The 23937-nt window shown below is 37.9% G+C and overlaps 1 protein-coding gene across 15 annotated transcripts in view; it reads left to right on the forward strand.

The window, feature by feature from the left end:
- Window positions 1-23937, forward strand: part of DLG2 (discs large MAGUK scaffold protein 2) — a 2330119-nt gene that overhangs the window by 1411285 nt on the left and 894897 nt on the right. The window contains exon 1 of one of the 15 annotated variants that reach the window (XM_061406102.1): window positions 10546-10671. The exons of 13 other annotated variants lie outside the window; for them this stretch is intronic. In XM_061406102.1, the coding sequence (XP_061262086.1) occupies window positions 10567-10671 (105 nt within the window). In that variant the 5' untranslated portion in view covers window positions 10546-10566. Of the gene's footprint in view, window positions 1-10545; window positions 10672-23937 lie in introns of those variants that run through there. One more of the 15 variants, XM_061406104.1, reaches the window with a different exon arrangement.

The raw sequence follows: 23937 nt of genomic DNA on the forward strand, positions 1-23937 counted from the left end.
TCTTAATGTCCTATGAATGAGTTTGTATAGCTTTCCTTCTGTCGGGAGAGTCCAGAGAAGGACTGAGGGCTCTTGAAGTGGACAAAGATGAGGAAGACAGATTTGACCTGCCCCATATTTCTTTCCAGGTTAGCCCGAGCTTTAACTCTGACCTGAGGTTTACATGCTGTGACCTAGCATCTGGTAGAACTATGTTCAGACAAGACATGGTGTCCTGCCCGCTTCAGTCCATTTCTCTGGGATCCTCTGCTTTCTGCCCCTTATAGATCTGGGCTTGTGATTCCAAGAGCTGCCCGTGTAGCTCAGATGGTAAAGAATCTGCCTGCGATGATGGAGACCCAGGTTCAATCCCCTGGTCGGGAAGATCCCCTGGAGAAAGGAATGGCAACTCACTCCAGTATTCTTGCCTGGAGAATCCCGAGAACAGAGGAACCTGGCGGGTACAGTCCATGGGGTCGCAGAGAGTCGGACATGATAGAGTGACTAACAGTACTACTACTGTGATTCCGAAGACTGCTCGGTGTATCGAGTAGCACTTTATCACAATCGCTTGCATTTCTTAAGCATATAAGAAATATATAGCACAATTCTCTATGAATTTTGGTATCCCACAGGTCGTATCATTCCTTCTGGAATACTGTCACATACAGTATAAATTCATGTTCTCTTTTATTTTGTTAAAGTCATAGGACTCTTACCCCATCAAAAAAAAGTGTTACTTTTCCTTAAAGAGGAGAACCTGAGTCAGTCAGATACAAGCTTTTGATAAGAGCCATGGCCAAACTCACCAGAGATCTTTGGAAACACTGAAGATCTGGATAAATATACTAACATATGTTTCTGAAGTTTTCATATACTTTTATCTATTTTAGGCCCTAGTAATAAAAATAGTATCAAATGAACACTGAAAGACTCTGTGTGGTTCCAGACACTGGGCAGGCACTGACTATCCATTGGCTTCTCTTTTCTGATCCTACAGTTTAGCTGGGGAAACTAGAAATTAAAAAATAATAAATAAATATATTCCAAATTAAGATAGGGAGAATGAACACTAGGAGGATATCCACTTAGACTGAGGTGTGATGGTAATCAGGAAAGACAAGTCTGAAAGTACATAAATATTTACTGATTCTGGTCAAATGCATGTTGAACAGAGAACCAAAAGATATGAATTTATCTTAGATCTTGCTTCTTTATTATGTTGGCTAGTTAGTGTTAGTCACTCAGTCTGTCCAACTCTTTGCAACCCCGTGGACTGTAAGCCACCAGACTTCTCTGTCCATACTTAATTAATTCTTACTTATTATATTAATACATTAAAATGAAATTAGTTTCTCAAAGAATAATAGTAATAACTGTGTGCTAGTCTCCAATCTAAAGTTTTACAAATATTAACTCATTTAATCCTCAACAATCCTATGAGGCAAGTACTGTTATAATCTCAAATTTACAGAGAAGCAACAGAAGCAAAGAGAAGCTAAGGATCTTGTCCAAGGTCATGTGGTTGGTATGTGGTGAAGCAAGTTAATGTTAACTTCTGTGGTCCTATTTCTGTATCTGTAAATTGAAAATAATATCTTCATGGAAATAAGATGGCTGCTGCATGGGAAAGTAGTTTTCTAAGAAGTATAATAGTAGTTTTCTATCCTTATAATTTTAATAGCAATCACAGTATCATTATTACAATGTAGGCTCTGAACTTGAAATATTATGAGAAGAAAAGACCAGAAATTTTAAGATAAAGGAGCCCACCCTCAAGAGTTTACTCTCTTTCTAAAAAGATTATCAGCAAGGGCGATAATGCACATTTCAAAATTACTTGGGATATTTTTAGTTTAAGGCCATACTTGTAAATTCTTAGTTGAGAGAAAAAAGGAGATTATTGAGGATTAAAGTCTATCCATAGATCACTGAATTAGAGCCTCTGAAGGACATTTGAGGGATGGTTGAGTCTAACTTCTGTATTTTTAGATGAGTAATTGGAGCTTGTCAAAGCAAAATGACAGAACCAAGTTCTTGCTGCTAATCAGGGCAAGAATCATAGCTAAAAGTAAAGCTCCTGGATATGATATCTCAGCCCTTTCCTCTGGTTGAACTTTTTCATATTCTTTGCTTTCCTTCCTGCGAGAAATCAGTGCTTTCTAACCACCTCCCCACCCTAGGGAGATGGATCAACCTATCAGATTATAACATTAAATGCTAACAGAAATCATTACTTTGGATAAAGCCCAGGAGAGTGAGACTTTCTGATTATTTTTCTAGGAACTTTTTAAGGAAATTTTCAAAATAGCTCCAATGACGTCTAATTGATATTCAATGAACTGTGCATATTTAAGATCTACAAATTGATGTTTTGACATATGAAACTATCCACTTATGATAATGAACATATCCTTCACCCTCAGACGTTTCTTCACACCTCTTTGTAATGCCTCCAGCCCACTCCCTCCCTCTGCCCATCGTACCTCCCCATCAGCAGTGTCTCCTTGCCATGCCTTAGGTTAGCTGACACTTTCCACAGTCTATATAAATGGGACGATGTGGTATATGTCCTTTCTGCTTCTTTCATTCAACATGACTATTTTGAGATTCACCCATGTGCTGTGGGTATCAATAGTTCATTCCGTTTTGGTGCTGAATATCATTCTGTTGTTTGGATATATCACAATTTACTTACCCACTCACTTGGTTCCAGGTTTTTACTATTACAAATAAGGCTGCTATAAATGTTTTTATACAAGCCTTCAAATCAACATATACTTTCATTTCTCTTGGATAAATACCTAGGAGCAGTAGAATGGTTAAATCTTAGAAGGTGCATGTTTAACTTTTTAAGAACCCGTGAACTCTTTCCAAAGGGACTTTAGTATTTATATTCCCACCAGCAGTGTATGAGAAGTCCAATATTATACATCTTAATGAATCAGTTTTTTTTTTTTTTTTAGTATTATCCCTTCTAATTGGAGTGTGGTAGTACTTTAATTTTTATTTCTTTAATCATAATGTTGATACCCTTTCACATGCTCATTTGAGACATATATCTTCATTTATGATGTCTATTAAAATGCTTTGCTCATTTTTGACTCTTTTATTATTAGCTTTGAGAGTTCCTCATATATTTTAGAAACAAATCCTATATTAAATATATAGTTTGTAAGTTTGCTTACATTTTCTGGCTTGTCTTTTCATTCTCCTAACAATGTTTCATGGAACAGAAAACTTCCATCTGTCAGTGTCCAATTTATCAATTATTTTTCTCTTATGGTTGTGCTTTTGGTATTGTATCTAACCTTTAGATCACAAAGATATTCTGTGTTTTAGAAGTTCCACTTAGGCTTTATATGTAGTTCTATATTCTATCTTGAGTTTTTAAGTACTAAGAGTTTGGTACCAAGCTATTGATGGCCTCAAAAAAAAAAAAAAAAAAAGAGCAACTTGTAAAGTTTTTTTTTTCCTCTTCAGTTCTCTGAAAGAATTTGTGTAGAATTAATTTTTTTTCTTAAATGGAATTCATCAGAAGCCATCTGGCCCTAGAGTTTCCTGGAGGTTAAGATTTTAGTTAAAAAATAAAACCTTTATTAGGAATATGGCATGGCTATTTAGATTGCTTATTTTTCTTGAGTGAGCTTTAGTAGCTTAAAACTCTCAAGGAATTTGTTCCATATAAGGGGTCAACTATATTGATATAAAGTTGTTTCCAAGATTTCCTTATTAGACCTTCCATGGCTATAGGATCTATAGTAATGCTACACTCATTTCTAATCTTGAAAAATTTTCTCTCTTTCATTAGTCTTGCTAACAGGTTATCAATTGTATTGATACTCTGAAGAAGTAGTTGTTAGCTTTATTTTTTGCTATTTTTCCATTTTCTTCTGTTTTATTTGGCTTCAATTTGCTAGACTTTTTTCTATTTTAATAAGGTGTAAGATGAGATCAACAGAGGATGAGATGGCTGGATGGCATCACCGACTCGATGCACATGAGTTTGGGTGAACTCCAAGCGTTAGTGATGGACAGGGAGGCCTGGCATGCTGCAATTCATGGGGTCATGAAGAGTCAGACATGAATGAGCTACTGAACTGAAGCTGAGATCATTAAAACCTTCTTTCTTTTCAAATAAAAGTGTTTAGTGATGTATAGTGTTAGTTGCTCAGTCATGTATGATTCTTCGTGACCCTGTCTATTAGCACGCCAGGCACCTCTGTCCATGGGATTCTCTAGGCCAAAATACTGGAGTGGTAGCCATCCCCTTCTCCTGGGGATCTTCCTGACCCAGGAATCAAACTCAGGTCTCTTGCATTGCAAGCAGATTCTTTACTATCTAAGCCACCACAGAAAATCTATTATTTCCTTCAGTCAGTTCAGTTCAGTAACTCAGTCATGTCAGACTATTTGCCACCCCATGTACTGCAGCACGCCAGTCTTGCCTGTCCATCATCAACTCCGAGAGCTTGCTCAAACTCTTGTCCACTGAGTCAGTGATGCCATCCAGCCATCTCATCCTCTATCATCCCCTTCTCTTCCTGGCTTCAATCTTTCCCAGCATCAGTGCCTTTTCCAATGAGTCAGTTCTTTGCATCAACTGGCCAAAGTATTGGAGTTTCAGCTTCAACATCAGTCCTTCCAATCAATATTCAGGACTGATTTTCTTTAGGATTGACTGGTTGGATCTCCTCGCAGTCCAAGGGAGGCTCCAGAGTCTTCTCCAACACCACAGTTCAAGAGCATCAATTCTTTGATGCCCAGCTTTCTTGGTAGTACAACTCTCAATCCACACATGACTACTGGAAAAACCATAGCTTTGACTAAATGGACCTTTGTTGGCAGAATAATGTCTCTGCTTTTTAATATGCTGTCTAGGTTGGTCATAGCTTTTTTTCCAAGGAACAAGTGTCTTTTAATTTTATGGCTACAGTCACTATCTACAGTGATTTTGGAGCCCTCAAAATAAAGTCTGTCACTGTTTCCATTGTTTCTCCATCTATTTGCCATGAAGTGATGGCACCAGATGCCATGATCTTAGTTTTCTGAATGTTGAGTTTTAAGCCTACTTTTTCACTCTCCTCTTTCACGTTCAAGAGGCTCTTTAGTCCCTCTTTGCTTTCTGCCAGAAGGGTGGTGTCATCTGCGTATCTGAGGTTATTGATATTTCTCCCGGCAATCTTGATTCCAGCTTGTGCTTCATCCAGCCCAGCGTTTCTCATGATGTACTCTGCATATAAATTAAATAAGCAGGGTGACAGCATACAGCCTTGAGTACTCCTTTCCCGATTTGGGACCAGTCTGTTGTTCCATGTCCAGTTCTAACTGTTGCTTCTTGACCTGTGTACAGATTTCTCAGGAGGCAGGTCAGGTGGTCTGGTATGCCCATCTCTTGAAGAATTTTCCACAGTTTGTTGTGATCCAAACAGTCAAAGGCTTTGGCATAATCAATAAAGCAGAAGTAGATGTTTTTCTGGAACTCTCTTGCTTTTTCGATGATCCAGCGGATGTTGGCAATTTGATCTCTGTTTCCTCTGCCTTTTCTAAATCCAGCTTAAACATCTGGAAGTTCACAGTTCACATACTGTTGAAGGCTGGCTTGGAGAATTTTGAGCATTATTTTGCCAGCGTGTGAGATGAGTGCAATTGTGCGGTAGTTTGAACATTCTTTGGCACTGCCTTTCTTTGGGATTGGAATGAAAACTGACCTTTTCCAGCCCTGTGGCCACTGATGAGTTTCCAAATGTGCTTGCGTATTGAATGCAGCACTTTCACAGCATCATCTTTTAGAATTTGAAATAGCTCAGCTGGAATTCTATCACCTCCACTAGCTTTGTTCATAGTGATGCTTCCTAATGCCCACTTGACTTCTCGTTCCAGGATATCTGGCTCTAGGTAAGTGATCACACTATCTTGGTTATCTGGGTCATGAAGATCTTTTTTGTGTATAGTTCTTCTTTCCTTAAGTATTGCTTTAAGGGCATCCAACAGATGTTGATACATTGTGGTTTTATTTCATTCAGTTCAAAATGCATTCTCACTTCCTTTTGATTTCTTCTTTGGCCAGTAGGTAATTTAAGTGTGTTATTTGCTTGTCAAATATTTTGGGAATTTTCAGAGATTGTTCTGTTGTGGATACAACTTAATTTTACTATGGTGAGAGAATATATTTTCTTTGGCTGAATTCTTTTAAATTTATTATAATTTGATCTATGGCTCAGAATATGCTCTATCTTGGTAAATGTTCCATGAGCACTTGCGAAGATTGTTGTTGTAGGGTGGAATGTTTTTTTAAAGGTGCATACTCAGTCACTTCAGTCATGTCTGACTCTTTGCGACCCTATAGACTGTAGCCCTCCAGGCTCCTCTGTCCATAGGACTTTCCAGGTAAGACTACTATAGTGGGTTGCCATGCCCTCCTCCAGGGAATCTTCCTGACCCAAGGATTGAACCCACAGTTTCTGCAGGTGGATTTTTTAACTGCTGAGCCACCAGGGAAGTCCACATTTTTTAAAGGTATATTAGCCTAAATTGATGGATGGTTTCATAAAGGTTTTACATATCCTTATAGACTGTAACTGCTTAGTATATTAATTATTCAGAGTAGTATATTGAAAACTCCAATTACAATTATGAATTTCTCTATTTCCCCTATTGCTTTGTTTTCTCCAGAAAACCATTTCTGTATCCTCAATTCAGCAGGTTCACTGGGTTCCACCTGGATCCCCTTCTTCTGTGATGTGGCCTAGACATTCAAGGTGGTAAATGGGGCAGTCACAGGACTTATCTCGTTTGTTTCCTGTCTCCCAGAGTTCACTGATTTTTCTTCTCTGTCCATATTTGACTCATTGTTTCATATGTTTTATTTTCAGTTTTTTTGGTTTTTCAGATAGGAATGTAAATCATTGCTCCATTTCTGTTGTCACAAAGTTATGTTTAAACCAGTCCCAGCAGAAAGCTTTCAAATACAGACCTGTTTGAGCATGGCAGTACTACCAAATAAAAAGTACTTTTAACATTCTAAGTCCTTTAATCTAATTCAGAGGTATTTCAATATTATGGACATATGGCCTAGTGACTGAGGATTTAACAGAAATAGTAGCCATTACATATCAGGCATTGTGCTCACAAGAAGAAAATATGTATAACATTCTACTTTGTGGGCAGAGGTAAGTGCATACTGAGGGGCAGTTGGAAATAAGTAGAGAATTGACGTTATATAATATTTATCTTTTTATCTTAGTGCTTACTTAGCACATAGTAGAGCTCAATAAATGTTTGTTAAACTGACCCAAACTGAATTACATCAAACATTAGATCAGGTTAAGACTCATGGTGGACCCCACTTGAATATCGAAGGTAATAGACTTTAGACTTACAAAAGTGATTGGGTATGAGTAAAAACATGATATATGTACTGAATAAACAAAAAAGCAATATGACTGAAATGATTGAGCCCCTAAACCCTCCAAAGTATATCAATATTCCTATTTTAAAGAGTAAGGAATAAATATATGACATTTACTCTCTTGTGAGATTTGGTTTCACTGAATTTATGCACACTGATGCTCTAAAAATTGGTTAAAGCTAAGATTGATTGCCATTAGGAACAGGAAGCTACTGACATTTTATTCAAGAATAATAGTTGTATTCAATAATTGTTACTTGACTCCAGTAACAATCATGAAAAAGCCAAAGTGTTAGTTGCTCAGTCGTGTCTGACTTTTTGTGACCCCATGCACTATAGCCTACCATGCTCCTCTGTCCATGGAATTCTCCAGGCAAGAATACTTGGGTGGGTTGCCATGCCCTTTTCCAAGGGATCTTCCTGACTCGGGGATCCAAGCCAGGTCTCTTGCACTGCAAGTGGATTCTTTACCATCTGAGCCTTGGGTTCATGTTTTTTCTTTTTTTCCCGGAAACAACTAGTAATGATCTTTCCCACTCTGACCCTTTATTCTAGCTCTTCTTCAGGAATGCCCCCTACCTATCTCTGCAAGTCCTAATTATACTGTAACTTCAGTCTCTAGCCAAGTGCTAAATCTATGAAGCTGCCCTAATTTTCCTAGTTGATGTAATTTTTCTTTTCCATTGTTTTATAAATAGTTTACACCAGCTCTTTTATGACACCTACCCTTTTTTAACTGGTCTTTTTTTTGTTATTTGTGCCCATGTATCATCCTTTCAGTTAAACTCTAAGCTCCTTAAAAACAAAAATCAACATCTGATATATCCATTTGCCCAAAATACAGTGAAAAAATGTAGCACATTGGAGATGCTTGATATGCTTCTTGGATCAATAAATGAATGAATGCATGATTCCAAGAGTGTTTTTCATGTAGAGTTTCTACATGCAGACTGTGGATTCTGTACCTTTTGGCCAAAGAGTAAGGAAAGAAGCATCTTTTAAACAATGCTGCTTAAATGAAAAACACAAGAAGGAATCTGATGAGCAATAGGTAGAAGTCCAAGGCAGGACAGAAGACCCAGAGACTGAGGTCTGGAGTAATGATGAATATTTGTTCAAGGTTTTCAGATAGCATATTTTGGAGGGTAACTTGGAAAACAACTTTTATTTTCCTGTTGTTTGATCAGAAATACAAATACCTGCTAGTGACAGAACACTTTCTGGGAGTTGCGGGCTGGCTGGTCGACAGTGCACGAGGAAGAAGCATGTGGCTGGGGCAGATGGGAGAGTATAGGGGCAGCAGAGTGAAGGCAGAGGAGGGCCCGTGGGTGTGAGCTGAACAGAAGAACACCATGAATGGGGGAAAGAGAAGGCTGCTTGAATTGATACCGAAAAACAAATTGTCTAATGGCAGGAGCCTTATGGTGTGTACTCACAAAATATTAAGGAAAAGCAGCCTCCTTGCAAATTAGCCCAGGTAGAAATTTTGAAAGATCAGTTCTACCTGCAATTCCTTCAGTTCAGAATTGAAAAATAAATGAAATAAGAGACAAACTTTGCCTTTGAGACTCTCGCACAGCAAGGTCATTAGTATGAACTCACCCACCATCACCAGGGTACAAATGCAGAAAATCTAGGTAACCCAAATCATGCAGCTCTTCTAAAAATAATACAGCAGAGAATCCTTCATTTATGTTATCACCCTGTTTTCTACAAATTGTACCTTGTTTTACACTCCTTGGATTTTCTAGGTCAATTAAAAGCACAAGTTACTCATCATGCTATGTATTGCCCTCAGCTTACCCCTTACTCCTAAAAAGACATGAACAGATATCCCCATTGTTGGCTGCGTAATTAGTCCTGAGAACATAAATTCCTTTGGAACTTCAAAGTGCTTAGTACCTTACAAGGTGCATTATCCCTTGCCTCAATGATCCCACAGCCTAAGGGCTAGTGGAGCCACACCTTACCTTGTGGGCTCCTGTCTTAAGGGAAGGAACATTCCAAATCTGTTGCTATATGCTGTTGTTCAATTTTTACTTAGGTTCAACTTACACCTTTTGCTGGGCTTCCCAGGTGGCTCAGTGGTAAAGAACCTGCCTGCCAATGTAGAAGAAGTGGATTCAATCCCTGGGTCAGGAAGATCCCCTGGAGAAAAGAATGGCTACCCACTCCAGTATTCTTGCCTGGAAAATCCCATGGAGAGAGGATCCTGGGGGGCTATAGTCCAGGGAGGGAGGGTATTGCAAAAAGTTGGACACTGAATGATTGAGCCTGCCTACATACCTTTTTGCTAAAGTGTGCAAGCGACTTATTTTGAATTAACATATTCCAGTGATGTGTAGCCCACTCTCAGGTCCCTGGAATATTTGAAGGTTCACTTTTCCTGGCATTGTTTATGTAAATTCTGCCTAGAAGAAGAACTAAATGTGCCTTTACCTAACATACGAAACAACAGAAAGGTCTTCTAATTACTCTTGGATTTTAAGATAAATTATTGACTCCTGTTGTACTCAAAGATTTTCTAGCTAGTTTTTAGAAATAACCCTAGATAAATAACTGCAGTTAATAAAGGCAGTGATACCCTATAGGTGAAACATATATCACATCTAGATCATAGCTAAACTGAGAGAAAAATTGGACATATTAAATGACACTGTGAGAAGGCACGTATTTCACACAGAGCAGACAAGTGTAGACACCTGCCTTTCTGTGTGTGTGTGTGTGTGTGTGTGTGTGTAACCCACTCCCTTCAATTTTACTACTTTTCACAAGCTATTCAAATTCTACCTCCGGGGCCTGCCACCCAAGTCTTCTGGTGGAAATATTTTTTTTTACATTTCTCTCCCTCCTACTTCTTTCCCCCCACACACTTATGGTATGTGCAGTTTCGCCAGATCCGTGTAAAGACAGGGCAACACTGATGGGATTGCTTTTCACAAGTGTGGGAACGAAAATCCTTCCCAATGAAAACATCTGTCTCTGTTCAAGTCATGCCCAGTTATCCCCCAAAAGAAATGTTCTGATTAACTTTTTTTTTTAAGTCTTAAGATAGCAGTTTGTGTAGCAGATCTAATTAAGAAGTTTATGTAACAGATCTGCAGGGTTTTTTTTTTTTTTCCTTCCTTCTTCAACTGGGTTCTTTGAGCTCAGTTTGAGTGTTACTAGCTTTCGCCATGCAGCGGCCAAGTGCTTCTCGGGCTGAAAATTATCAGCTTCTGTGGGATACTATTGCTTCTTTAAAACAATGTGAGCAAGCTATGCAACATGCATTTATTCCGGTAAGGGGCATTTCCTTTTATTTTCCTAGAGACTCTTTCACTTTCCTGCTATTTCTTCCTGTATAGCTCTAGGTAAAATGCATATATTCTATGCATTTAAAGATGTGGTATCTTCTCTGTAGTTCTTGTTTGATAAAAATATGTCTTCTTTTGCTCTATGTGAAATCTGAATTATTAAAGGGTTAAATATTGATCGGTGAGAAAGAATAGACAGTGGTCCAGGGAAACTTACCCTACTGACGATGGTAGTTTCTAAAAGTAACAAGTAGTAGAGAAAGGGCGCAAGATTGATATTCTTCATATTAACGTTTGAAACAGTCTACAGTGTGTATTTCCTGGCTGGTTCCCCCAAAAGCACTTAGAGTGGCTTGAATACCTTTTTGCAGTGGGTTTGATACTTAGATCAGGAAGCCAGAAGTTAGTTTTATATTCTGATTCTTTGCTTAGCCAAGTAAAATCTACCATAAAGCCTCTCCCTGAAAAGTGTGTTTGTTCCTTTAGAAAAAGTAGTGATGCTCTACTTAGAGATTTGTAAAAATGGCTTAGAAATGTGTATTTTGGAAGTGCATAGATACATAAGGTGAATTAAATAAGTGAGTCAGTGTCATTGTGTTTTCCACTGCAAATATAATGTTTGTGCTTATAAAGATCAAACCAGAACAGGCTGGCTACATTTGATAGGCTGAGGTGGGGTGAATGGGACCTGCAAGAAGAATATAAAAATACGTGATTCTTTAAGTAGCTCTTTTTTGAAGGATTGAGATAATCTATTAAAAATAAGAGAACACTCTTTAAAATTAAGACCCGCAGTTATTTGGAATTCTTTAAGAAAAACATTATTTATGACATAGAGTTGGTCTTCTTTGAAATACGAGTTGTTTTCAACTGACTCAAGTTAGATTTCATTATGTTTTTCTCGGTAACTGAGGAATCACCTGTTTTAAAGATTTAAAGTTCTTCTCATTGAATACTATTTTCTGGTTGGATCTCTGTAAGTTTATCTTAATTGTCGAGGACATAAAATATAGTTTTTGCAAGGGTTTAAGCCATTCTTGGTGGGAAGCTTTCTAAATCAGATTAAGTTATAATTATTCTACTTTGAACTGGAATCTGCTGTGTAAAGTTTGCTTCTCCTATCTTTATTAAACTCTTCCTCCTTTGTTTTATTATGAAGGTTATGATACCCCTGGTGAAGCTCAAGTGTCTCCTCCTTTGTAGAGCTTTCTCTGGCTAGACAGAGCTGTTTTCTCCTATCTCAATTCCTTGAGATCTCAGGCACCTCCGATCTGTCACCCAAATTATTTAATCATATTTTCTTTTCTGTCTCTCTAATTATATTGCAACTTCTTGGAGTTAAGGAGAAAAGAAAAATATGTTCAAAAAAGGAAGCGATATTTGTTGGTTTTTTGTTTTGTTTTCATGTATCAAACTCCTTGAATATAGCCTGTATCTATTCCTAGGGCCTACCATAGTGCCTAGTACAACAGAGTGCTTGGTGAGCATGGGCGGAATGAGTGAAATCAACTGAGTGTCTCCAATTCCATCATTTCTAGTTACTACACGGCAGTTTTCATCAAGGGCTTTGTCTATACTGACTTCATAAAATTATTTCTATTCAAATCCATCCGGAGATAACAATAAACCTTGACTAAAGCACCGCGGTGGCTGCGATGGTGGGAGTGGTAATGTGTTAGTGCCGAAGACAGACCTTTCTGGGGAAAAATAGACTTGGTTTCAGTTACTGTAGTCCATGGGCTACTCTTCTTCCATTCCCGTGTCTGGGTCCCCATATTGCAGGCATTTATGTAGACATATTCAAGTTTTATTCATATTTTCTTCATTTTGACTCTTCTAAGTCTTTTCCCAAAGATATTAGGAATTTGCCAGTCTCTCAACTCTTCTCAGATTGCCTCCAAGTCTTGCATTAAATGTATCATTATGTCATCATAATTTTATGAGGACTATTTTTAGAAATCATAGCCATCATTAAAATATTACTACCAGTTGAAAATAATTCTGTTTAAACTGAACCTCAATTTATTTAGTTTTAGAATATATAATTTAGATCTCAGGAAAGAGCTTCATTTATTCCATGTTTTATGTACTTTTTAAACCCAGTGATACGTATTTCATACACACACACACATTTACACACATATACATAACTGAGTATGTGACATTCTTGGCTAGTAATACCCTTCATTTTTTAGGATATCCAGATATATTCTTGAACTACACATCTTCACAATGATGCATTAAGCATATTAAGTGAATTAAAAACTATATTGACATAATTATCTTCTTTAAAATAGATTTGTTGCCTTTTAAAATAAAACACTAAGAGATGAATGATATTTAGGAAGTGTAGACATACTTGGATGTAGCTGATCTTAGAAACACTGACCTGAAATCTTCACAAGCTGTCTGTGCATCTCCTGTAAATGTGGATTACTAACACTGCATTAGAATACGGGGCCACCTGGCTCGTCTGGATCATCTCTCACACTCACAATAAGCCATAGATCACAAGCAGTTTTTCAGCCAGTGCAGTTGGGTACTAATAATAAACCTTACATAAAATCTCAAGATACAATAATCTTCCCGAGAGAACCTCCATGTGCAGCCTAAAATACACGTTGGAGAGAGGAAACACAGGATAAAGACCGGAAAGTGCACTCCAACTTGTCTCAACATCACTTTGGCAGAGACACTGCCCTACCCCTTGCCCAACTGGAACTTTAGCTGAAAAGCTGACTATCTTTTGCTGAAATGTATAAAATCGGCGTTCCTTGTGCTGCTAGCCATCATGTTTGGTTTTGGTCTAATGTGAAGGTCATGCAGCTTGCCAAGCACTGGTTGAAATGCTAAAATGATTAAATCAGCAGAACCCCTGATGATACTTATATGGAATTCTGCCCACCAGGAATTTTCAAATGGACCTTGTTGAGTGCCTTAAGTACCCATGAATTGCTCTAAGAATTAAGGGGTGCCAAGCTTCATAGATCTCAGTTGGGTTATGAAGATCAAACAGAATTTGATAATGATGGAAGAGGGCATTCTAAGTAGAAAGGAATCGTAAAGATATTTACTAATTGTGTAAAGATGGTCCATTTTCCATCTGATCTGTCATTCAACCAGTATTTACCAGATACATTTTATGTATCAGAAATTATGTAATATGCCAGGGAAGATAGCAATAAACAGCACAAGTTCAAACCCTACCTTGAGGGCATTTAGATTCAAGTGGATGAGACAAACATTAAATGAACAATTACATATATATCTGTACCACACACTTGAATACTATCCTGTAAGAGTTGTTCACAGTATTTGTCACAATTGTAATTTAATATTGCACATGTGCATACACAGATATATGTAATATACATCTATTATCAAAATAGTATAGCAATTATATTTTGCAAAGCCACTGCAAACTAAACAAATAAATCATTCTTTGCCAAATATTTTGTAGTCTTAAAATGCATATTAATTTCTTTAGCAAATAATTAGTACGTCCTGTCTGACACATCCCAGACTTGGTACTTTAGTATAAAAGCGATAGTATATGCCGAGCACCTATCGTGTGTCACGTATTGTTCTAAGTCCTTCATGTATATTTCACCCAGTTCTGTCAACAGCTCTCTGATGTGGGCACTATCATTTCCACTTTACAAAATTTACAGAAGTTAAGTAACTTCTTCATGATCACACAACTAATAAATGGAAAGGCCAGGCCTTGATACTAGTTATCTGGCCCCAGAGCCCATTTTTTTATAGGTTCATCTAGTGAAGGAGAAAACCACTGAATCCAAAACCACTTCAGCATAGCATGCTGAAAGCAGCAATCGAGGGATAGACAAACCACAGTGCATGCAGCAAGGTGGACGTGCCCCATCTGCTTGAATGGAGAGGAAAGATGACCAAGGAAGAATAAAAAGAGGAGAGAGGTCTGGAGATGGCTTTAAAATAGTGGTGTATCAGGTGAAGGAAATGAGTGAGGCTGCCACAGTAGGTGCAAAGGCACTGAGGCATGAAAGAATAGTATGGAGCGAGGCATAGTCATCAGTTTTCCTTGAGTCCTCATCTTCCTCTTTGAGCGTTCAGAAGAGATATCAGGAACAACACAGATGAGAGATGGATCATTTACTTAAGGTAAGAATCCTCTAGGTCAATCAGAAAAAGAAGAACAGAACAGTTATGGAACCACAAAGTGAAGTTGCATCTTTTAAGACAACTCACATTTCCTTCCATGGGACTTGCCTCACACAGTGTAACCAGATGATATACCTTCTGCCTCATTATTTCAACCCTGATTACACTCCTTGAAGAAAAATAAGAGTAAGAAACCTACATCCATACTGCTTTAATCTACACTTTCTTGTTTCATCATCATAAGACCAACATCAAGTGGCCCTAATATTAATATCTCCATTTTAGAGGATCAGTACCTTGTTTAAAAAGCATATAGATGCTATGACCATGAAAGAAACCAGGCCTTCAAACCCTAATTCCATCTGCCTTTCCCCTTCACCCCCATTGTGGTTCTTTGCCTGTATCTCTTGTGATGTTTCTCTGTTTTATATTATAAGCATTCGAAAGATTTCTCTTGTTTTCATATGACACAGTAAAGTCTTTGCAGAGCAAAACCATGTGTTTCCTTGGGAGGTAAATCTGAAAGGGAGAAGGTATATGTGTACATATAGGGCTTCCCTGGTGGCTCAGTCGGTAAAGAATCCACCTTCAATGCAGGAGACTGGGTTCAATTCCTGGGTCTAGAAGATACAGGAAGATCCCCTGAAGAAGGAAATGGCAATCCACTCTCATATTCTTACCTGGTAAATCCCATGGACAGAAGAGCCTGGTGGGCTACAGGTCACAAGAGTCAAACATGACTTGGCGACTACACCACTACCATGGCTGATTCATTTTGTGGTCCAGTAGAAGCTAACATGATATTGTAAAGCAACTATACGCCAATAAAAGTTTTTTTAAAAAGAAAACAAAAAACCACGTGTGTTTCCTCTGCCTACATATTACCCTCCTAAGTACACTGCCTTAAATATGATGTTTACTAAACAATTCTGTATGTACTGATTAATACTTAAAATGTAAGAACTTAGGCAGCAGTGAGATGACAATGAGGAAATAATCCTTCTTGTCTCTAACATCCTTGAAACCTGTCTGTTCTGCCCCACCATCGCTTTCACAGACGCTGCCTCCAGCCCCTGGATGTTGAATTGAAACCATCGTAAGCTTAGGTCAGCTCTAAATAGGGTTTGTTCGGTGATGAGTTTCAGTCCTGGTTCACGGTGTTCCAAGTGTGTTTTGTCCTTTCCGGATTCTAAATGCTACTTGACTCATCATTCTCAATCATGTCGGATTTCGTTTTCTATTTTATTCCTCTTAGCCTCGCTCTGCACTTGTGTCTAGTAACACCCCAGTTTTTAGTCTATTTTCTTCCGAAGAATATGAACAAGGCTATTAATGGAATTTCTATTAGTAAAGGAAAAAGATGGCACTTCATCTATAGAGATGTTCAACCTAAAGAGGACCAAAAAAAAAAAAAAACCAAAACTAGCTGAAGCGACCTGGATAATTGCAACAGCCTGGATCTGAATGAATGTTTACAGATTCCTGGTAAAATGGAATGGAACTGTCACTTTTGTTTTTGAACAAAAGACAAAATCTTGCTATCTTGTTATCTTCCTCTTGCATGCAGTTTGCATTTCTTTGACTGCTGGTCTTGAGATTTCTGTGCATAGGCATCTGGAGTCTATGAAAAATTAACGCCAGGTGCAGGATGCCTGGTCTTTGTTTCAATATTGCTCATTGTAAAATGTTTGTGTTGACTCATCAGAATGGGGTATTAGCACAGATATATCTTATGGTACAATGGAGTAAACCCCATCCTCTGCCACGCCGACTTTCCTCACCTACTCTGTAAACTGCAAAAATAGGGCCCCAAACATTTTTTGTTACAGAACACAAAAGCAGACATTTGTTCAGGGTTAATAATAGCACTCTTCTCCAAGCAACAACAAAAAATCACACACACATCAAGCACGGAAAACCTTTAATGAACTAATAGTAGAAAAGACTGTACTGCACTCTTTTTTTTAAATTTTTTTTATTAAAGGGTAATTGCTTTACAGAATTTATTGTTTTTTGTCAAACCGCATCATGAATCAGCCATAGGTATACATATATCCCCTCCCTTTTGAACCTCCCTCCCATCTCCCTTCCCATCCACCCCTCTAGGTTGATACAGAGCCCCTGTTTCAGTTTCCTGAGACATACAGCAAATTCCCGGTGGCAATCTATCTTGCATATGGTAATGTAAGTTTCCATATTACTCTTTCCATACATCTCACCCTCTCCTCCCCTCTCCCCGTGTCCATAAGTCTACTCCCTATGTCTGTTTCTCCATTGCTCCCCTGTAAATAAATTCTTCAGTACCATTTTTCTAGATTCTGTATATGTGCATTAGAATACAGTATTTATCTTTCTCTTTCTGACACACTTCACTCTGTATAATAGGTTCTAGGTTCATCCACCTCACTAGAACTGACTCAAACACGTTCCATAATGGCTGAGTAATATTCCATTGTGTATATGTACTGCATCTTTCTCCATTCATCTATTGATGGACATCCAGGTTGCTTCCATGTTCTAGATATTGTAAATAGTGTTGCAATTAACAATGGGATACATGTTTCTTTTTCAATTTTGGTTTCCTCAGGGTATATGCCTAGGAGTGGGATTACTGGGTAATATGGTGTTTTTAGTCCTAGTTTTTTAAGGAATCTCCATACCATCTTCCAGAGTGGCTGTATCAATTTACATTCCCACCAACAGTGCAAGAGCATCCCTTTCTCTACTCCCTCTCCAGCACTTATTGTTTATAGACTTTTTGATGAGAGCCATTCTGACCCATGTGAGGTGGTATCTCATTGTGTTTTGATTTGCATATGTCGAGCATCTTCTCATGTGTTTGTTAGCCATCTGTATGTCTTTGAAGAAATGTCTTTCAGGTCTTTTTCCAACTTTTTGATTGGGTTGTTTTTTGGGCATTGACTTGTATGAGCTGCTTGTATATTTTGAAAATTAATCCTTTGCCGGTTGTTTCATTTGCTATTATATCCTTCCATTCTGAGAGTTGTCTTTTCACCTTGCTTATAGTTTCCTTTGCTGTGCAAAAGCTTTTAAGTTTAATCAGATCCTACTTGTTTACTTTTGTTTTTATTCCCATTGCTCTAGGAGGTTTGTCATAGAGGATTTTGCTTTGATTTATGTCATCGAGTGTTCTGCCTATGTTTTTCTCTAAGAGTTGTCTTAAATGTAGGCCTTTAATCCATTTTCAGTTTATCTTTGTATATGGTGTTAGAAAGTGTTCTAATTTCATTCTTTTACACGTAGCTGTCCAGTTTTCCCAGCACCATTTATTGAAGAGGCTGTCTTTGCCCCACTGTATATTCTTGCCTCCTTTGTTAAAAATAAGGTACCCATAGGTGCAAGGGTTTATTTCTGGGCTTTCTATCTTGTTCCATTGGTCTGTATTTCTGTTTTTGTGCCAGCACCATGCTGTCTTGATGACCGTAGCTTTGTAGTATAATATGAAGTCAGGAAGGTTGATTCCTCCAGCTCCATTCTTCTTTCTCAAGACTGCTTTGGCTATTCAGGGTCTTTTATGTTTCCATATGAATTGTGAAATTTTTTGTTCTAATTCTGTGAAAAATGCCATTGGTAATTTGATAGGGATCACATTGAATCTGTAGGTTGCATTTGGCAGTATAGTCATTTTCACAATATTGATTCTTCCTATCCAGGAACATGGAATATCTCTCCATCTGTTTATATCATCTTTTATTTCTTTCATCAGTGTCTTATAATTTTCTGTGTACATTTCTTATGTCTCCTTAGATAAGTTTATTCCTAGATATTTAGTTCTTTTTGTTGCAGTGGTGAATGGGATTGATTCCTTAATTCCTCTGATTTTTCATTGTTGGTATATAGAAATGCAAGTGATTTTTGTGTATTGATTTTGTATCATGCAACTTTGCTAAATTCACTGATTAGCTCTAGTAACTTTCTGATACTATCTTTAGGGTTTTCTATGTACAGTATCATGTCATCTGCAAACAGGGAGAGCTTTACTTCTTTTCTGATTTGGATTCCTTTTATTTCTTTTTCTTCTATGATTGCTGAAGCTAGGACTTCCAGAACTATGTTGAATAATAGTGGTGAAAGTGGACACCCTTGTGTTATTCCTGATCTTGGAATGCTTTCAGTTTTTCAAAATTGAGAATAATGTTTGCTGTAGGCTTATCATATATGACCTTTACTCTGTTGAGGTAGGTTCCTTCTATGCCCACTTTTTGAAGAGTTTTAATCATAAATGGGTGCTGGATTTTGTCAAAGGCTTTTTCTGCATCTATTGAGATGATCATATGTTTTTTATCTTTCAGTTTGTTGATATGGTGTATCACAGTGATTAATTTGCATATATTGAAGAATCCTTGCATTCCTGGAATAAACCCAACTTGATGATGGTGTATGAGATTTTTGATGTGTTGCTGAATTCTGTTTGCTAAAATTTTGTTGAGGACTTTTGCACTTATGTTCATCAGTGATATTGTCCTTTAGTTTTCATTTTTGTGTTGTCTTTGGTTGGTTGGTTTTGGTATCAGGGTGACGGTGGCCTTGTAGAATGAGTCTGGAAGTGTTCCTTCCTCTGCAATTTTTTGAAAGAGTTTTAGAATAGGCATTAGCTCTTCTCTAAATGTTTGATAGAATTCTCCTGTGAAGCCATCTGGTCCTAGGCTTTTGTTTTTGGGGAGATTTTGATCACAGCTTCAATTTCAATGCTTGTAATTGGATTGTTCATAATTTCTATTTGTTCATAATTTCTATTTCTATTTCTTCCTGGTTCAGATTGAACTTTTCTAAGAATCTGTCCATTTCTTCCAGGTTATCCATTTTATTGCCATATACTTGTTCATAATAGTCTCTTATAATCCTTTGTATGTCTGCATTGTAGAAAAGACTGTACTTTTTTAAGCTTCATTTAGATATTTTTATTTAGCAGGAACATCCTTACAAACAGTAGAGATTGTAGTTTTTATTTTGTATAGAAACCAGAAAATATACGGTACTAATGTTTTTACTATTGCTACCACCGAAATGACCACTGCACTCTTATTTCTGCCTTATATTTTCCTTATCTTTGTCTATCTTATTTCAGTTCTCAAAGCAGTGTAAACTAGATTTTTTTCTCATTACTACTTTGTAAGATAAGGAAGGCAGATTTTAACATCCCATGTTATTTATAAGGGGCCTCCCCGGGGGTGCTAGTGGTAAAGAACCCACCTGCCACTGCAGGAGGTATAAGAGACATGGGTTCAATTCCTGGGTCGGCAAGATCTCCTGGAGGAGGGCACGGCAACCTACACCAGTATTCTTACCTGGAGAATCCCATGGACAGAGGGGCCTGGCAGGCTGCAGTCCATCGAGTCACACAGAGTCGGGCACGACTGAGTGATTTCACACACACATGCACATCATTTATAAGAAAATTGAAGTGGCCGGGATCAGAAGTGGTTAAATAGTAAAACATAACCTAGTAGGGCCAGACTCTCATTCTAGATCACTTTGGCTCAGATTCAGAGTTTTAGCTACTTAAAAAATCTAGGTCTGAATCCTGGCTCTAACACTTGCTGTCTTGGGAAAATGCTTAACTTCTCTGTATTTCAGTTTCATCCTCTCTAAAATTAGATATTATACAGATATTTTTTAAGTTTGTGATTTAAATGAAATAATGTGAATTAAACCCTTAGTACAATGGCTAAGCAAAGAAAGTGCCCAGTAAGGGTTGCCATTATTAATATTGCAAATATTTAATATTAGCCCAACTGTATCCTTTTACAGTTTGCAGAGGGTTTTTTGTTTGTTTGTTTTTCATAGTTTTTAATCTTTGATCACACTTGGTTCTCAAAGAAGAATGTGAGGTTGACCAAATAATTTTCAATTTCCATTTGTACTTAAAAAGTTTCAGAGAGGTTATTAACTAAGACCATTGTATGAGTGAGAAGAGATGTCTTATTTGTTAGATGACCCAAATCCTAAACCTTTTTTATTACTACTTCACTAATAAAAATGAGGTTAGTATTAAAGTCAAGAATCATCCAATTCTTATTTATAGTTGGGCGTAGCCTTAGAAATAATTTAGGGAGTTAGGTAACCTGATCGAGTTCTGCAGTGGTGCAGCAGTCCTCGCTAGGCCTCATCTGCTGACACCAAGGGCAGGGCTGGGGGCTGTTCTTCCCATAACATAAAATCATTATGTGAAAATGATTTTTGTCAAGTTAGAATAGGCAAGGAGGGCTCATGAGATGTCAGGCTGCAAACATTATATTCATAAGGAAGTCGTCATCTCCTTTCCAGTTGGTTGGGGAAATCCTTTACAGAACGAACGAAGGTTCCAATGTGTCTGAGTTCACAATTCCAGGGGACAAAGTGGTCTAAAAGAACAGAGGAGAGTCAGCCTTGAAAGCATCATTTCACTCTCCACCTTGTGACAGTCCCCATGTGCCAGAGAACAGCTTCCTCCCTGCCTTCTTTCCCTTCATTCCATTCTTCTCTCTTATGCCTACCTTCTTTCCTCTGGCCCACAGCAACAGGTAATATTCCTTCATCTTCCCTCTGATGCACAAAACGGTGGCATTATCCTAGGCCCAGGAGGAAGTAAATTGGCAAAGAGAACCCTTGCTTTGCAGAATAACTGAGGGTAAGAAAGCCATTGGGAAACTGAGAAACCCAAATAACATTGGCAGTGCCACTCTAGGAAGCTGAGACAGCTGTGGGGCTAGGAACTGGGTGGCATTTTGGACCTAGAGATCTGTAGGCTCTTGGCTGTGGGACAAAGAGTTCATTGCCTAGTCAATGACAATATACAAACACATCTGCAGAATATATTCTTTGGCACCAGCAAATGTTGGCAATATTTAGCCAACCTCTATTTTTCTAGTCCCCATTCACTTCTCCTTCTAATCTATTATTTCCCCTTGTTTTTCCTCACTGAAAATGATTTCAAATAAGACATTAATTTTGAAGAAAAATGGGTAGAAGTGAGATTAATAGATGTACAGATGTTTTCAGAATTTAAAATAAGGGAAATTGATCTAAAATGTTGTCTACTCTGTTGCTGTCACAACCCAGCCCAAGTGCCATCATTTAAAAGCAGGTATTGAAACATTTTCCAGACCCAACAGGAACATAAGCACCTTATCTCTTACTAATAGTGAAACAGTAAACCAAACTCACACCTCCTCTTCATCTTTCTGCCTCACATTTTACCCCCTCTCTCAGACACACACATACACAAATATCCTAGATACGAAATATTTTAAGACTTTCTCCACGACTGTTATGTTTAAAACTTTGAGCATATGATCTACTGTCAAATTATGGTTGGTAGGGGGTAAAAGTGAAAACAGACCTTAGATGTTAGGAAACTTTAGCGTTAAGGCTTATAGCACATGGAGAAAGGCAAGAATGGAAGAAAGAGCTTGGTGATAATTTCTGTTTCACTTCAAATCTTTTTGCCTCTTTAATATGGCAGAGAATTCTTTGCCACTAATTGCATGGTCTTGAGGCCAGAAAATTAACTGCTTCATTAAAAAAAAATAATTCAGGCTCTAAACATGATCATACAAAATATAGATTATGAAAATAATCATAAATAGCTTTTTGAGGTGCCTCGTTTAAGACATACAAAACCTCATCCTTTATCCAGTTAATTAGAAGCTACTTATATTAATGGTCTTTTCCCGATTTGACTTTTGTCTTATTTGTCACGCCTTTCCTAATGCCATGTCTTCTGACTTCCTGTATCTGAATGATAAAAGCAGAGGTCGTCATTATCCAGAAGGGTGACCTGTGTAGCATCCTGCCTTCTTTCCAGGATTTCCCAGCAGGTCAAAATGTATGATGAGTGAAATCAGATCCTTGATGAGACAGACCCTTAGAGGTTATCCATTTCACTCTTTACTCCTCAAATGTAAAAATAAATTGGGAGGCTCACTGTATTGCCTTTTCATCCTGAGTTACAGACTTTGCTGGGTCTAAAACTGAGATCTCCTAATTCCCCATCATCCATCTTTATGCCAGTGACATAATCCCCTGGCTGGATTGTGGTTATTTCCAGGGAGATTTTCTTTTTTTTTTGTTTTTAACTTTTTATTTTGTATTGGGATATAGCCCATTAACAATGTTGTGATGGTTTCAAGTGGACAGAGAAGGGACTCAGCCATACATATACATGTATCCCTTCTCCCCCAAAATCCCCTCCTATCCAGGCTGCTACATAACATTGAGGAGACTTCCATGTGTAATATAATAGGTCTTTGTTGGCTATCCATTTTAAATATAGTAGTGTGTGCATATCTATGAATTTTGAGAGTCATGCAGGACCTACCTAAGATGTCAGGTTGACTCCATTATAAATAACTAAAAATATTTTAATATTAAAACATAGATGGATATGCAGTAAAAGATATTAAAAGCTACATGAATTTTTAAAAAGATAAAACATGAGACTTCAAATAAATGCCCAGTTTGAGATGGTTTTTTTGGGCTATATCTTCACACTTATCTGAAAAATTCAAGAAATTCTTAGGATGCCATTTTACTTTTTTCACAATGTTTTGAGTCCTTAGCTTTTTCACCAGATTCCATGCTTCCTCCCACTTCTCCAACTTCTGGAATGCACAGCGAGGTAGTAAATTAGAGCAGGGAACATTCCCTTGCTCCAACAGACTCGGAGTCAAAAAGAGTGAGTCTTGGCTCCACTAATTTTTAAGTCTTGTGACCTTGGGCCATTTCGTTACAGGTTCATGCCTCACTTCCCCTATCTGCATAATAAGCATAATTATAGCGTGCAACTCAGAGGCTTGTAATGAGAAGTAGCAAAGAATGAGTGTAAAGGACCAGCATATGGTAGGCATGGAAGGATCTTTCCGTTTATAACTTTACTTAATTTACATGCCATGGTTCAGAATAGCATGGTCTGCAGTGCATGGCAGCTCCGGACGCTGCCGTCAACAGCACTGGCGGTGTGGCAGAGCAGCTTGCCGCCAGAGGACAGCGCGCGGTTACTCCTTTCTACCCATTGCACTTTCGTCTCATAGGTTTCTCATGAATCTTTTATTTTTTTCTTTTAATTGGGTTATGGTTGCTTTACAATGTTGTATTGGTTTCTACCATATA

The sequence above is a fragment of the Bos javanicus genome, chromosome 29, assembly GCF_032452875.1.
Source record: "Bos javanicus breed banteng chromosome 29, ARS-OSU_banteng_1.0, whole genome shotgun sequence".
NCBI classification, from domain to species: domain Eukaryota; kingdom Metazoa; phylum Chordata; class Mammalia; order Artiodactyla; family Bovidae; genus Bos; species Bos javanicus.